We start from the raw sequence: 15,000 nt of genomic DNA, 5'->3' as shown, positions 1-15,000 counted from the left end.
TATGTGTCTGTCTGTCTGTCTTTATATATCTGTCTGTCTGTCAGTCCATCTGTCTATCTATCTATCTATCTATTTGTTTGTCTATCTGTTTATATATATATCTGTCTGTCTGTCTGTCTGTCTGTCCGTCCTTGCTTATTTGACTCTGTTGCTGTTAACCCGTTATGTGGCCCCTGATTTATATAATTGTCTCTTTCTCTAACGATGGCTTTCGTCTGAGCTTGTTCTACCCAACCTGTCTACAACTAAATCTGTCTCTATCCCTTAGTGGGCTCTCCTCGCCAGTGCCTCTGTGCTAGAAAGGTTTCAGCGCAAGTGGCCGTTGTTTTCAGGCTCATTGCTCTCTCTTTTGTCCAGCGCTCGGGTTACTGAGACTCCGCAGAGCTTCTCTCACCTGTAAACACACACACACACACACGCGCACACGCACACATACACACACACACGCGCACACGCACACACACACGCGCACACACACACACACACACACACACACACACACACACACACATACACACACACACACACGCTTCTGCAACTCTTTCCCCTGGGCCTCATTCATAAGGCCAAGGCCAGGATAGGCAAGGGAAATATTGCCACAGTAACCACAAACTGAATAGCCACACTCACAAAATGGAGGGGGTAGGTGTGTGTGTGTGTGTGTGTGTGTGTGTGTGTGTGTGTGTGTGTGTGTGTGTGTGTGTGTGTGTGTGTGTGTGTGTGTGGAGGGGATAGGTGTGCGCAGGGACATATTTAAACTGCCATCCGTTGTTGAGAGCCAGTCAGTGAACGACCAGACCACTTTAACCTTTCAGGCTCAATCGCCAAGGAGCGGAAATGACACCGGCGCGTTCTCCTAGTCGAGGCTCTCCAAGAACCAAAGGGCATTTGCGTACACGTTCACGAGAGGAGCCGTGCTTATTTTCACACCTACTTCGTATCGTCTTTCATGGTTTCAGCAAAGGCAGGAGCGTGTGTCCGTGTGTGCCTATATGTGTGTGTGTGAGTGTTTGGATGGGAGGGGGCTAAGAGTGTTACTGAAGAGCGCATAAAGCTTTTTCACAGAAGGTTCCTGTTACGAGTATCTCCCCGGGGCCTGTTGGCTATCTGCCTACCCAGTTCCCCATCTGCACGGGGGGGGGGGGGGGGGGGTTCCTTAATCATTTTTCCAGACTGGGGTAAAAAAGGTGAGTGGAGAAGAACTGAAAGAGAGAGAGAGAGAGAAGGGGAGAGAGAGACAAAGAGAGAGAGAGAGACAGACAGACAGACAGACAGACAGACAGACAGACAGACAGACAGACAGACAGACAGACAGACAGACAGAGAGAGAGACAGACAGAGACAGACAGAGAGAGACAGACAGAGACAGACAGACAGACAGACAGACAGACAGACAGACAGACAGACAGACAGACAGACAGACAGAGAGAGAGAGAGAGAGAGAGAGAGACTAAAACTTTTTGATTCAATACTGAAACCAATATTACTGTATGGGAGTGAAGTTTGGGGAACTAAATTTAAAAATAAATTGGACACATGGGACAAAAGCCACCCCGAACTATTCCACTTGGAATTCTGCAAAAATATACTGGGTGTAAACAGGAGTTGCCCTAACATAGCGTGTAGAGCAGAGTTGGGAAGATACCCACTCCTTCTAGACATACAAAAGAGAGCAGCAAAATTCTGGAGCCATCTGCAAATAAGCAAACCAGACAGGCACCACCACACTGCTGCCCAACTGAGGGATGGACACCCAGAGAGAGACCCCTTCAACTACCTTGTCCAAAAACATGGGCTCAGCAAGAAAGACTTAAGCATTGCCTCAAAACTAAAACAGTTAAAAGAAAGCTGTATAGAAAATTACACTAACTGCGGAAGAATCAAATGAAAGAATCCAGCAAGCTAAATGTATACAGAACATTAAAAAAGGATGCAATTGGCACCATACTTAATCCAAATAAAAAATTATAAACAAAGAATTCTATTAACAAAGTACAGGCTCAGCGACACATAAGTCTTGCAGTAGAAAAGGGGCGACACCGACAATGCTGGGTGGCTCCCGAAGGAGAGACTATGCGTCCACTGCAATATTAACGCTGTCGAAAATGAGCCTCATTTTCTGACGGAATGTACAAAATACACAATATAAGAAGTGCATATTACAAATAATTTGAATACATCCACCCAGGTTTCATAAACCTAACGAACCAACAAAAACTAACCATTCCTCCTGGGGGTAATAGAGACCTGTAACATTTTAGCCTCCGAATATGTGCAGTCCTGCCACATCCTCCGAGAGCAGGCCATACCACCAATAAACATAGCCTGAACTCATAGTGTTTTTTTTTTTTATTATTTTATTTATTTATTTATTTATTTTTGTATCTATTCTATTGTCTGTTTTTCTTTACGTAATTATTATATTGTATGTTTTTTATTTAAGCATTTTTATTTTATGTATTTTTATTTATTTTTTTATTATTTAATTAACTTATCTGTTCCTGTATTACCATTGTTGTTATTATTATTGTTCTTATTGTTTAAGTGCTTTGGCAACAGTGTACCATACATTCATGCCAATAAAGCCATTGAAAATTGAAAATTGAGAGAGAGAGAGAGAGGGAGGGAGGGAGGGAGGGACGAAGAAGGGGAGTGACAGCAGCAGCACCCTGGACCACCTGATTGGTCATTGAGCTTTGTTTGTTTGTTTGATGGACTGCTAGGAAGCCTTATCTCCCACACAGGGGCCCCTTGGCTGTTTATCGCCTTGGTGATGTGTGTGTGCAATGTGGAGGTTCATGCTGTCTTTCCATTTGTGTGTGCATGTGTGAAACTGTGTGTGCGGTGTGTTTGTGTGTGTGTGTGAGTGTGTGACAGAATATCCGGTCCAAGAATATGAGAAACATAACGAAGCAGCCAATGTGACTACCAAACATATGGTCACTAGAATCTTCCAAATGGCAATCTTGTCATGGGAACAAAGGAAAGGTTAGACACACACACACACACACTGAGGACTGAGGTGTGAGTGAACGTCACCAGTTGTAGCATGGGAGTGGGGCTAGGCCAAAGGGTCAGATACATACAATGACCAGACCTGTTTGCATTAGAAACTTTGTTCATCTACATTAAGATCCTTGGAGGTGTCTTAAACAGTATGGCTAGAGTTAATGTTTGGAGTTCCGACCTCCATCCCTGGAGCATGTTCCTCATTCTTTACTACTGCTCTTTACTGGAATAAAGACTGATTGCTGCATCAACCGCCAGAAACATTCCTTTTCTTTTCTTCCAGTTGTGTGTGTGTGAGAGAAAAAGAGAGAGTTTGTGTGTCTGTGTGCATATCTCAGAGTTCGTATCCTCAGTGAGTGTGTGTGTGTGAGAGAGAAAAAGAGAGAGTTTGTGTGACTGTGTGCATATCTCAGAGTTCGTATCCTCAGTGAGTGTGTGTGTGTGAGAGAGAAAAAGAGAGAGTTTGTGTGACTGTGTGCATATCTCAGAGTTCGTATCCTCAGTGAGTGTGTGTGTGTGTGATGTGTGTGGATGTGTGTGTGTGTGTGTGTGTGGATGTGTGTGTGTGTGTGTGTGTGTGTGTGTGGGTGACGATGAGTTCACCAGAGTACCTTGAAACGACATTATATGCAGGCAGAGTCCTGAGAAAGGACGGGCAAGTAGTTACGCAGCTTTCGCTGAAAGAATTAGTCCAAGACCCCTACCCCTCACACACACACACACACAACACACACACACACACACACACACACACATGGCCTCAGTTGAACCTTCTCTCCCCTCAGTGCACTGGCGTTGTGCTGCTGTAGCTGTTAGCTAGCCTGACAGGCCCTCTACTGAATGGTGCAGACATGATGGGGAAACGGGCTGATTAACGTATTACTCAGCAGCACTCCGACTACTCCTCTCTCTGTCCCCCCTCGAGAGGCAGACATAAACCTGTGTGTGTGTGTGTGTGTGTGTGTGTGTGGTTGTCTTCCTGTGTCCTGCTGGCCCACCCACGAAGAACACATTAGATTATGTTCCTTTTTGAAGAAAGCACGTATATTTTGTTCCACTTAATATATGCAGTTTCCATACAGGCATAAATGATTGCAAGGGAATTATTATGCCCTATTAAGCCTAGGCTCTGATCATCCAGCACATCAAAGGAGTGGAAATAATAGAAAAGTTGGAGTCCTGACTGTGATAGCAGTTAGCACGGCGGTAGACCAGTCCTCAGTGGTGAGGATCCATATTTTCTCAGTTTCTCCCCTTTGGTGACCTCCAGGAGAGCCTGTGGCGTATGGTAAGGTTCTGACGGCATGGGAGTGGATTGAAACCCGCCCCCGAACACACCCTCGTCTGCCCCCCTGCCAGCGGGTGTCTCTCTGCCTGCTGCTCCCTCGGGCCCTGGCGACTTCTCCTCCTGTGGGAAACCCAGGGCCTAACCACTGTAATTGTGCCACTGGTGGGCCGGCTCGGGACTTGGACGCCAGGCCGAACCATGAAATATTTCAAATTGGCGGGGTTAAAGAGAGAGGTCGTCTCCGCGGCAGGAAAAGGAAAAAGCTGAAACTGCGGAGCACCTTAACAAGCTGAGAGCCAGCCAGCCAGCGAGAGAAAGGCAAGAGGGAGATGGAGGGGGAAGCACTGAACAGACAGCGGAAAGACAGAAGCACAGATAGACACCAGAGATGAGAGAATGGAGTCCGACAATGCAGACGGAGGATCAGTGCAGGTGAGAAAAAGGAGGAGGACGAGCACTCGTGGACGGGAAGAAGAGATCAGGAGAGAGAGCGAGGTGGAGACAACGGTGATCGTTCTTGGCTGCCTGTGAAGGGGAATCATTATGGATGTGAGGGGGGGTATTACGCGTGGAGTGCATCAATAGCACGCAGGCACAGCGGGCGCCCGGCCCCTGTGTAGCGGCCGCAGCAGGGGGAGAGTGCAGGATGTCGCCTTGTTGCAGAGGGGGACTCCGTCGGGACTGTTAAACATGAGCGCCACTCCAACACTCGGCCCCCGGATTCTCACATGCACGGCCTGCTGGAAACTCTGAGAATTTTTTTTTTTTTTCTCTCTTTCTCTCTCTCTCTCAGCACACACACACAGACAAGCACATACACACACACACACAGAGAGATACACTTTCCACGCGCATATTTCATTCTTGACTGAAGCTTCTTGGTATGCACAGTACTCTTTTGTTTAGCTCTGTGGTAACTGTGTTCTATATTCCCACAAATCGGTATTATTAATCCATCAATGCCCCGTCTGATAAATGAAGAAGAAAAGAAAACACCATCAGTGATGATGACACACCTGGGCTCTTCCGTTTTTCGCCATTTAATGCTTGTGAATCCCAACAGACACGGTCTTTGTTTCTCATTTCTCACCTTTGGGGAAAACAATCTTTCTGATTTGACTGATTCAAATGATTCACCGACATTCCTCCAGCTGTAATAAAGTCGAAGGTAATTCTCCCCAAAAAAAGAGACAAGTAGGCCATGTCTCAATCACCAGCTGCAGTTCAAATAACTAGACGCACGTCTCTGAAGAACCCAGTCATACTTGAAGCCTGAGGCCAGCGGAATAAACAAAAGGAAAAATGAAGTTGTTCGGATAACTGGAGCTCTTTGACAGTTCTTCGCCACACCCGTGTGTTCTGTGTCAGAGCGCGCAGGGGCCAACAAACGAGGAGGTTAATGGCATCTGCTTCAATCAGGCGAAACGTCAAACATGTTCCTGAGTGAAATCAATTGGAATCAGTCAGAGAGACGTTTTACAGCTCCGCGGCAATGCTGGCGCGAGTCCCCGCGTCTTAAAGTTTCACCATTAGGAAAAAAAACAGAAACTTCTGAATGCACCGTTTGCCAGCCTCCATGTTTAGGAGGCAATCTGGAATATGTTTTGAAAACCACATGGACTTGGAGCTGCCCTGCTGGTCCCACATGAATTGAATGAATTAGCGTTTTCTTGACCTACATTATTGTGGGCCTTTTGATTGCATCATGCCAAGTATTTTTTTTTTCTTCTTTTTTCCTTCTCCCTCTCTCCCGGTCTCAGTCTTCCAATCCCTAAAAAAAAAAAGCCTCTCGGTTATTTTCCCTCTCGACAGACCTTGACACATGTTGCTTGTGTGCGAGCCTGTGAAATGGCTGGCTTTACTAAAGACTCCAATCCCATCCCTCCCTTTCTCTCTCTCCCTCTCCCTCTTCCTCTCTCTCTCCCTCTCTCTCTCTCTCTCTCTCTCTCTCCCCCACTGGCACTAAGCCACCTCATGCCACATCAACAGATAGCGGCGTTGGACTTTTTTTTTTTTTTTAAGTTTGTCCGGGCCAATTCATTAAAGCTAGGCCTTTCATCTCGGCCGCACAAATGGCTTGGATTGTTTTTAAAAGCCTTGGCTCTTCCGTTTTTCGCCGTTTGATGCTCACGAACCCCAACAGACCCAGTCTTTGTTTCTCATTATGGGGTACTGTAAGAAGAGCAAGCCAAATGTTGATACGTTTTTCAGAGGAGCAGGGGAGAGGGGGGGGGGGGGTTGGGTGGATGAAGGGGATGAGGGGGTTTGTATGGAGAGAGGCTCAGTTGTTATCCTTTAAGAAGGAACAGAATTTGGGATATCGAGGCACAAGAAATTGTTTTGTTTTCCACCTATTTGGTCATGATACACCTCCCCATTCCACGCGAACAGAGACCAAATCAAAAGACATGCCAAAGTCCTCAGAGATGACATGCAGCATGGGGTCCCATTGAGATGATCTTGACATGGAACATCTGGCTGTACTTCCCCCAGGTGTTCAGTATTGACTGTGTAATGATGGAGTTTGATGGAGTTTAGACAGGTTGCCAGAGAGTCCCTCTTTTTTTTCTTTTTTTTTTTTCTTTCTAATTTTTAAGCTTTTTCATCTTCCCTGTTAAGCTTCTTTTTTTGAATGGCACTTGTTAAACTGTTCCAATCATAGCGGTGTGTTTGGCTCTTCTTCCCTGTAAACCACACCAAACCATATTGTGGCGTCATACTGACAATACGGTTACACCCTGTTCCACTTGCACTAGCCACAAGTCCATATCCTGTCAGAGATTTGTTTGTTTGTGTGTGTGTGTGTGTGTGTGTGTGTGACTGGCCTCTGTGTAAAGTAGCTCTTAACCTTTGTGCTACCCTTGCAACAGAGGGGCTAAAGAGACCTGGGTAAAGACCTCTCTCTCCTGGTCCCTCTCAGTGAGATGAATTGTGACTGGTGAATAGTGTGTGGGGGGGGGTAAAGAGGATTGGGGCAGTTATTACTGTCACCCTGTAATGGAAGAGGCACTTGGTGGCCATTGGACCATGTGTGACGGGTGAGACCGTGCAACTGACCTGATGGTTCTGGGGGTGAACTTGGGCGGTTGCCGTGCAACGGTGTTTGTTTTTGTTGCTTGGTTGTCACGGCTCAAGCCGCAGGCCTGCTGCAGGAAGTCCGTGGCCCGTGTTCATCGTCTCCCTCCTGTTTTGATAAAGGAGGACAATTTCTCGCTCTCGTTTTCTCTCTCTTTCTCTCTCTCAAGTGGCTGTAAAAGACATTTGAGCTGGCATTTAGGTGGAAGAAAAACCCCTCGCTAATGGCTAATGCAGATGAAATTGCGTCGTTGTGGGTGGGGGGGGGGGGGTTGGCATAGAGCTCTGCTATTGAGGAAGTACGCCTCGAGCGCATCCTCATGGGTTTCTCCTGCTGTCTGTGATCACTTAATGTTGTACCTCATTGGGTATAACTGCCAGTCTGAGTGACACAGGTCTTGTAGTCAGGTGAGCTTTTGCTTGGCTAAGTACAAATGCTCAGCGTAACTTTAACAAATCCTGACAAGCACTGATACACTTTGACTACACGTCTGTGTTTTGTTTACCTGGGTGTATATATTTAGTGTGCTGCAATTACTCTCTTATTGTCCAATGCTTGTTATTGTTGATTCTTCTAAAAGGGAGGCACTCTGCAAAAAAGGATACCATTGAACTGCACACTGTCAGTTTAATGTCCCTATGACGATAAACCACTTGACTGACTGACTGACTGACTGACTCGACTTGGCAAAGTCTCTTAAGTGTAACTGTATCCAGCCGAGTCTTTATTGGCTTCAAGACCCACACATATTTCTCTCCACCTTTTCACCCAGGGTTTAGCCCTGTAGTTAACAATCATTTAATATTAATGGTACGTAATAAGCACCTGCTTCTGGATTTGGCAGGCCAGGTCTTTGACGTGACAAGCCGTTTCCTGCCCTATACGCTGTAAGTGTTCCCCCGACTGACTGATCGCCATCATGTGCGGTATGACACTACTCTGATCAGCATAGCATTATACTGTGGAATGAATCATAGGCAAGACAAAAAAACACTAGTTACCTGTAGTGTTAATGAGCCTCTTATGCGCAAATGAAATGAAATTAAACATTTTTTCTCTCTTGACATATAATTACTCAAATTGAATTAATCAGGTAATGATGCTTGACCTCATATTAACAGTGACAGTTTCTGCAGTTTTATTCATTTCTGAAACTACACAATGAAATGAAATGAGATGAAAGAGCGTTTTTTCCCCCCAGTCATTTATGTCTGTTATTTATTTGATATCTTAAAAGGCTCCCTTTTTTCAGTGAAGTCATCTGTTCCACAAATCCAGAACAAATGTGAGAAGAAAAAGAAAAAAAGAAGGAGGAGGCAGGAGGGGAGGAAGAGAAAAAACAAATCTTTTTCATATTCTCGTCACGTCTCGGAGGGGAAACTAGCGCGGAGTGAATCAGTTTACTCCTCACATTCCACCGTAAACACACTCCAGCACCCCCACACCCACATACACCCCAACCTCCTCCGCCCGTCATGAAAGGCCTCCAAAAAAGGGGAAATAAACACAGCCTTCGTTGTAAATAACTTGTCAGGGCCAACGTCCTCAGCATTAACCCCCCCCAAACCCCAAACCCCATCACTACCACCAAACCCCTTCCAGCCTTGACTGCCACCCACACCACACCCCCTTACACGCACCCACTCCCAACACCCCCAGTGTCAAACACAATTCAATTTCTGCTTTAACATCGGCTTGGGCTAGCGCAGTCAAGCAAATGCCTATTTTTCCCCTGAAATGGCCTGGGGGACTTTCTGTTTTTTTTCTCGTTTTCTACTTATCAACTTTTATTAACCTTAGCTCTAGCTTTCGCTCTCTCAGAGCTGTATTCTCGGTGAAAAACCCCAGCGAAATGGGATTTCTGTCTCCCGCCCACCCACCCACCGTCCCAGTGTCATATGTTCGCCAACTCATTACACACCAGTGGCTGTGTACCAATCTCCACTGTCCTCCTCCTAGCCGCTAGCTCAATGGGGACCGCTGGTGTGTCAATCACCTGGAGCTCATGCGATTCCTTCGCCCGCAGAATTATCAATTATGGCTCGGCTCGGAAGACCACAGAGGTCTCACCTGAAATCCTGCTCGCTGAAATTTTTCAGCAAATACACACTCGCTAATCCTTTTTTCTTTGCATGGGGGGTTTTCGCAGCAGCGATTCCTTTAAATTAGATTCAAAATCACACCATTCAGCCCCTTCTGCTTTAATCAAAAGTTGAGTGCATAATTTGAGTGTGTGATGTTTTAACACAAAAAAAAAAGATTGGTAGAATGGATCTTTGGAGTGCTAAGGAAGTGGGTCGTCTCAAAGACTGCGGAAGGCTCCTTTTGTTTTTGTTGGCTCATCATCTGGGTCCTGCTCTGTTTTTTTTGTTGTTTTTTTTTTTCTTCTCTCGCTCTCTCTCAGACGGTGAGTGGAAATTCCCATGAGTGCCTTTCAAGAAGCTGGAGGGGGGCATAATGGCCTTTAGAGAGACCAATGTTTCCTACCCCTACCTCCCCTGCCCTCCCCACCCCACCCCACCCAGTCCTATCCCTCCCCACCCCACCCAGTCCTATCCCTCCCCACCCCACCACCACCGCCACCAGTTGCCCCTGTAAAAATAGAAAGTGAGACACTGGGAGTGAAATCCCTCTCATTGTCCCAGGCGTGCCTGTAGCCGCTCTGCTCAGACCCAGCCCCCTCTCCTCACTGTGTCCCTGTCTTTCCCTAGTTCTCCCTCTCTGCTCCTGCCCCTCTCCTCACTGTGTCCCTGTCTTTCCCTAGTTCTCCCTCTCTGCTCCTGCCCCTCCTACGAGGGCATGGGGTTTTGGGATTGTTAGCTTAAGCTGTCTAAAAATATCCCTCTGCCTCCAACCAGCCCCCCCCCCCCCCCCCATCCCAAACCTTTTTTTTTATGAGGCCCTGACAGCGCTCATACATTTTGATAGCTTCATATTAACTATGAGGCCTCCACTGCACACGAGTGTACATTTCAAAGGCCCCCCTTATCTTTTATGTCGAACAGCGGCTGTGAGAGACACCTAGGTGTAATGAGCAGGTCTGCATCAAAGGGGCTCTCAGAATCAATCTGAGGTTCCTATTTCACCCTCTTTTTAGACAGATGATAATCGACCAACTTTTTGAAACAAATAATTGATGAAATCAAATATTTGAGGCGGGTATGTAGCTTGACAAAGAAACGATTGGGCCAATCTGGCAGGGTGGATCACGAGCGAGTCTGCACACTGCTGTTGTTCGGCAGCGGCAGCGGCAGCAGCGGTGTCCCCTTGGCCGCTCGGGGGCAGCGCTGAAGGGACGGCGAGTCCTCTACCGATGCCCTCCACCATCAGGAGTGATTCATAAATCATCAGCCCTTAATGAAGCCAAAAAGTTTTCACGGCTCTTCGCCCCGCCCTGCTGCAGTAGAGTAACACTCTACTCCTGTCCTGATGAGGGGAGGTGGGGGGGGGGGGTGAGGGGGGCATTCTGGAGCTGACTGTATTGCCACCCAAACAGCTTCTCATAGTTTCCCCACAGTTGTCTACCGGGGTGTGACTTTGGTTGTCTTTCATTGCACTCCTAGCATGACCTAGTCTTTGCCCCACCAGAGGAAATCCCTCCCTGAGACTCAGGTCTAACCAAAACCACATATTTTTAACATGTGCCCATAGTTATTTTACCAGCGCCAACCTGTCAGATTCGATGAATCCTGCTGCACTCTTCTCCCTTCATTAACCTTAATGGTAATGTTATGTTATGTATTTTTAATGCAAAGCATTTGCAGCTCTAGGAAATTAGCTTTTTGTAAAAGATGAACTGTATGATCATTAGTATTAAAGCAGTAAAGGGTCAATTGTTTGTCGATGTGTGGCTGTTGGCCTCATAGACCTCAGTGGTTTGCCAAAGAAGACTTTAGTAAGTCTTTCTGGTGTGCTTTGACCTTGCAGCTCGATTGCAGCAGGTGAAAAAGTGAGTGTCTTTAGATGAGTGGTAGGAAAGGTAATGACTGTGACTGGATGGAATGGTTAATGCGTTGAAGCCATCAGTCATGTATTATTGTGTATTAGTTCTTCTGTTTTTTACTCTTCACTCTTTAATACAAATGTTGGCCTAAGAACTTTACGCATCTGTTAATGCTTCTTCAATTATAATACAAAATGTCTGAATCTCCCAAAAATCAAGGGATTTGTTTTTCTTGGTGAGTCCCCTCACTCCCATGCCATGCTGAGATTGAGTCCAAAGTAGTCTCTCAAGGAGCGCTTCTCCCTCTCAAGAGTCCCAGGATGCCCAATGGGCAAATTGGAATTTAAGTGCGTCGTGTGTCTCTTAAAAAAACAACAAAAAAACACACACACACTCCCGCACGCACTCAAGTCTGAACAGGTCCCCAGATACACTTCAGTAATCTGTGTGTTTATTCAAAATCCCAAATAGTGGAACCATCTCCACCCGGGTGGCACAGAATGGAGGTTCCTCGCTGCTATGTTGCCAGTTCTGCTGCCCAGAGGAATAAAATACACCCCCCCCCCCCTTTGCATAATCAAACCGCTGATCTACTAATCAGCTTTCTGCAATTGAAAAATGGAGAGCTTTGCGATTCAGCCTATTCACGTTCCCCAACTCCCACTCACTTCATTTTCTGTTGAGGGGTGAGCTGAAAGGGTCTCTTTTAACAAGGCGCATGAATGACAACTGACAATAACCAGCAGACGCTGTTCATAATGCTTGGTGCCCAAAGGCCAGGAGTAATTCCACACGCTGGCTACGGAAAAGGAGCTGGAAGAATAACTGTCGTGCAACGCAAGTGGGAGGCGGGTTCACAGGCCAGCACCTCGAGAAAATTAAGCCCTTTATTAAAACACTAATGAAAGACTTTACGAGGGCGTTATTTCCCTCCTCCTCCTCCTCCTCCTCCTCCTCCTCCTTCTTCTTCTTAAGTCATCATTTAGCACACATTAGCTTCGGTGGTCATGTACGGTCAGCTCATGAACCTGTAGGTGTTCTGTTGGCTGTCAAGCCTCCTGGACACCGGCTTGAACCGCCCAGGCTAAAGGTGGTTGTGTTCAGAGCTTCATTAGCTGTTCCAGAGCCATAGTGTCAGGGGATGGTCCCTCTGGACTACTCCCTTTGCTTTGCCTTCCTGCTCCATCTCTCTCTCTCTCTCTCCATCTCTCTCTCTCTCCATCTCTCTCTCTCTCTCTCTCTCTCTCTCTGTGTGTGCTTTGAGGCCATGGTTGTCAGGCAGTCCCTCAGGTCAGGCCATGGGGCTCAGCCGAAGCTTCCCCTGCTGTAATTGGGTCATTAAGCGAGCCCTGCGTCAAGGAGCTGCCTCTCCCCAAGCTGGAGATGAATGGAAGGAAGCTTGGGGATGCGCCTGCCTGATTGATTTTAATGCCTGGTACTCAGTGCTCTGACTGGAGCCCGGGTTTGAAAGTTTTGGGGATGTTCATTTATTTCTCTCTCTCTCTGTGTCTCTCTCTCTGTCTCTCTTTCTCTGCAGTATATAATGTGTTGTTGCTCGCATGTAAGGGTAGGGGTGTAAATAGCAGGCTAAATGAAAGGCTTAGGAAGTGGTGGTGGTGTTTAGTTGTTTTCTCTCTCTCTCTCTCTCTCTCTCTCTATCACCTCTCTCTCTCTCTATCACCTCTCTCTCTCTCTCTATCACCTCTCTCTCTCTCTCTCTCTCCTCTCTCTCTCTCTGCTCTTGTGTTGAGAGGTTAGGGGGTGCGTGGGCATGATGCTGTCACACAGGTGCGGGTCTCCTTGTATTCTAATTGCCTGGTGAGGCTTTTTTTTTTTGTGTGTTTTTTCTTTCTTTTAAATAGTGAAACCAAATGTGAACTGCGGCCATTGAGCTTCTCAGTCTCCCAAAGTAGCAAACAGCTTGAGATAAGCAGCCGAGGAGAAAGTGAGATGTCTGCGTGTCACTATGTGACACACACACACACACCACACACACACACACACAGAGACACACACACCCATCTGCACACCCCACCACAAGCCCCCACTTCTCTATGTCTGATAATTAACGGCCCATTTTTGCTCTGTTGCAGGAGGCAGCCACGTTTGCCCAAGAGCAAGGCTTTGAGGTGAGTTGACCGACAATTGTGCCCTCAACAGATCCTTAAAAAAAGGTTTGTGTGTGCATGTGTGTTTTTGTATTTTTTTTTATTCTTTCTCTTTTTTTCTGCTTATAATGAAGTTCTTTTTTGGACAGTGATTGATGTGCTATTATACTCTCCGGGCCTTGCAGCAGTTGCCATGGCAACCTGGCAGTCGTCATGGTTTCTTTGTTCAGCCGGCACTCTCTCGCGCCCGCTCGCTCTCTCTCTCTCCCTCTCTCTTCCCCCTCTCTCTCACTTTCTCCTTCACCCTCCCTCTCTTTATCTCCCTCCCGCTCGATCACTCCCTTGCTCTCTCCCGCTCTCTCTCTCTATCTCTCCTTCACCCTCTCTCCTCTCTTCCTCTCTCTCTCCCTCACCCTATCTCTCCTTATCTCTCTATCTCCCCCTCACTCCCATCTTTCTCCTATCTATCTCTCCTTCACCCTCTCTCCTCTCTCCTCTCTTCCTCTCTCTCTCTCTCTCTCCTCTCTCTCTCTGCCGTGTTGTGACGCACTCGGCTGGGTCTGCACCCAACATCGCCTACAGATGTTATTTATTGAATTTTGAAAAGCCTCTCGGGAAGCCAAGGGAAGCTGGGCACGGCTTCAAGCCTTCCTCCGCTGCGGCGGGGGCTTGTCAGGTTGCCGGGTGTAAAAAGCCTGCTCATTAGTCGCATTACGCTGGAGGATGATACGCCACCCACCTCCTCCACCACACACACACAAACACACACACACACACACACACACACACACACACACAAACACACACACACACACACACAAACACACACATGTACACAAACACACACACACACACACACACACACAAACACACACATGTACACAAACACACACACACACACACACACACATGTACACAAATACACACACACACACATATAAAGCATGTAAGCAAGCAAGCACGCACACACACACACACACACACACACACACACACACACACATACACACATATACACACACAAACACACACATACACACATATACACAGTGGGAGTACACACACACACACGCACACACACATACACAGTGGGAGTACACACATGGCTAAACAGTAGAGAAACATGCACTCCTTTTAATAACCAAATGACGCCACCTGTGGTTTTGGATTATGCAAATGGAAATTACAGCGCTTGTTATTACATACAATGTACTTGTAACAAGACGAGGGGCCGCTTCCTCAGTCGTGAAGTGGGATTCATTTTAGCTTTTCGTTTTCTTCCCATCTCCCCTCTCTTGTGCGCTCTCTCTCTCTCTCTCTCTCTCTTTCCCCCCTCCTCTCATCTCAGTCAGATGCTTAAGAGTCTTCCAGTACCGTTTTTGCGGCATGACTTCAGATGGAAGAGGGTTTTTTTTTCTTTCTTTCTTTCTTTCTCCCCTTTCCCTCACCATACTCAGATGGAAGCTCAGGCATTTTTCTCATTTATTTATTTATTTCTGTTTTCTTTTTTTCCTCCCTCTCTCCTCTGCTCTTGTCCTCCTCCTGTGAAGCTCTCTCCCTTGCCTTTCGCTCTGTA

At 46.8% G+C, this 15,000-nt stretch overlaps 1 protein-coding gene across 3 annotated transcripts in view; it reads left to right on the top strand.

The window, feature by feature from the left end:
* Positions 1–13,763, top strand: part of LOC105912902 (adenosine kinase-like) — a 125,975-nt gene extending 112,212 nt beyond the window's left edge. The window contains exon 9 of one of the 3 annotated variants that reach the window (XM_031560926.2): positions 13,410–13,763. In XM_031560926.2, the coding sequence (XP_031416786.2) occupies positions 13,410–13,454 (45 nt within the window). In that variant the 3' untranslated portion in view covers positions 13,455–13,763. The remainder of the gene's footprint in view (positions 1–13,409) is intronic. The other 2 variants (XM_042703239.1, XM_042703238.1) reach the window with 2 other exon arrangements.
* Positions 13,764–15,000: the final 1,237 nt, after the last annotated feature.

The sequence above is a fragment of the Clupea harengus genome, chromosome 23 (assembly GCF_900700415.2).
Source record: "Clupea harengus chromosome 23, Ch_v2.0.2, whole genome shotgun sequence".
Taxonomy (NCBI): Eukaryota; Metazoa; Chordata; class Actinopteri; order Clupeiformes; family Clupeidae; genus Clupea; species Clupea harengus.
Note: the sequence above shows the minus strand (reverse complement) of the source record. Positions and strands in the feature narration are given on the sequence as shown.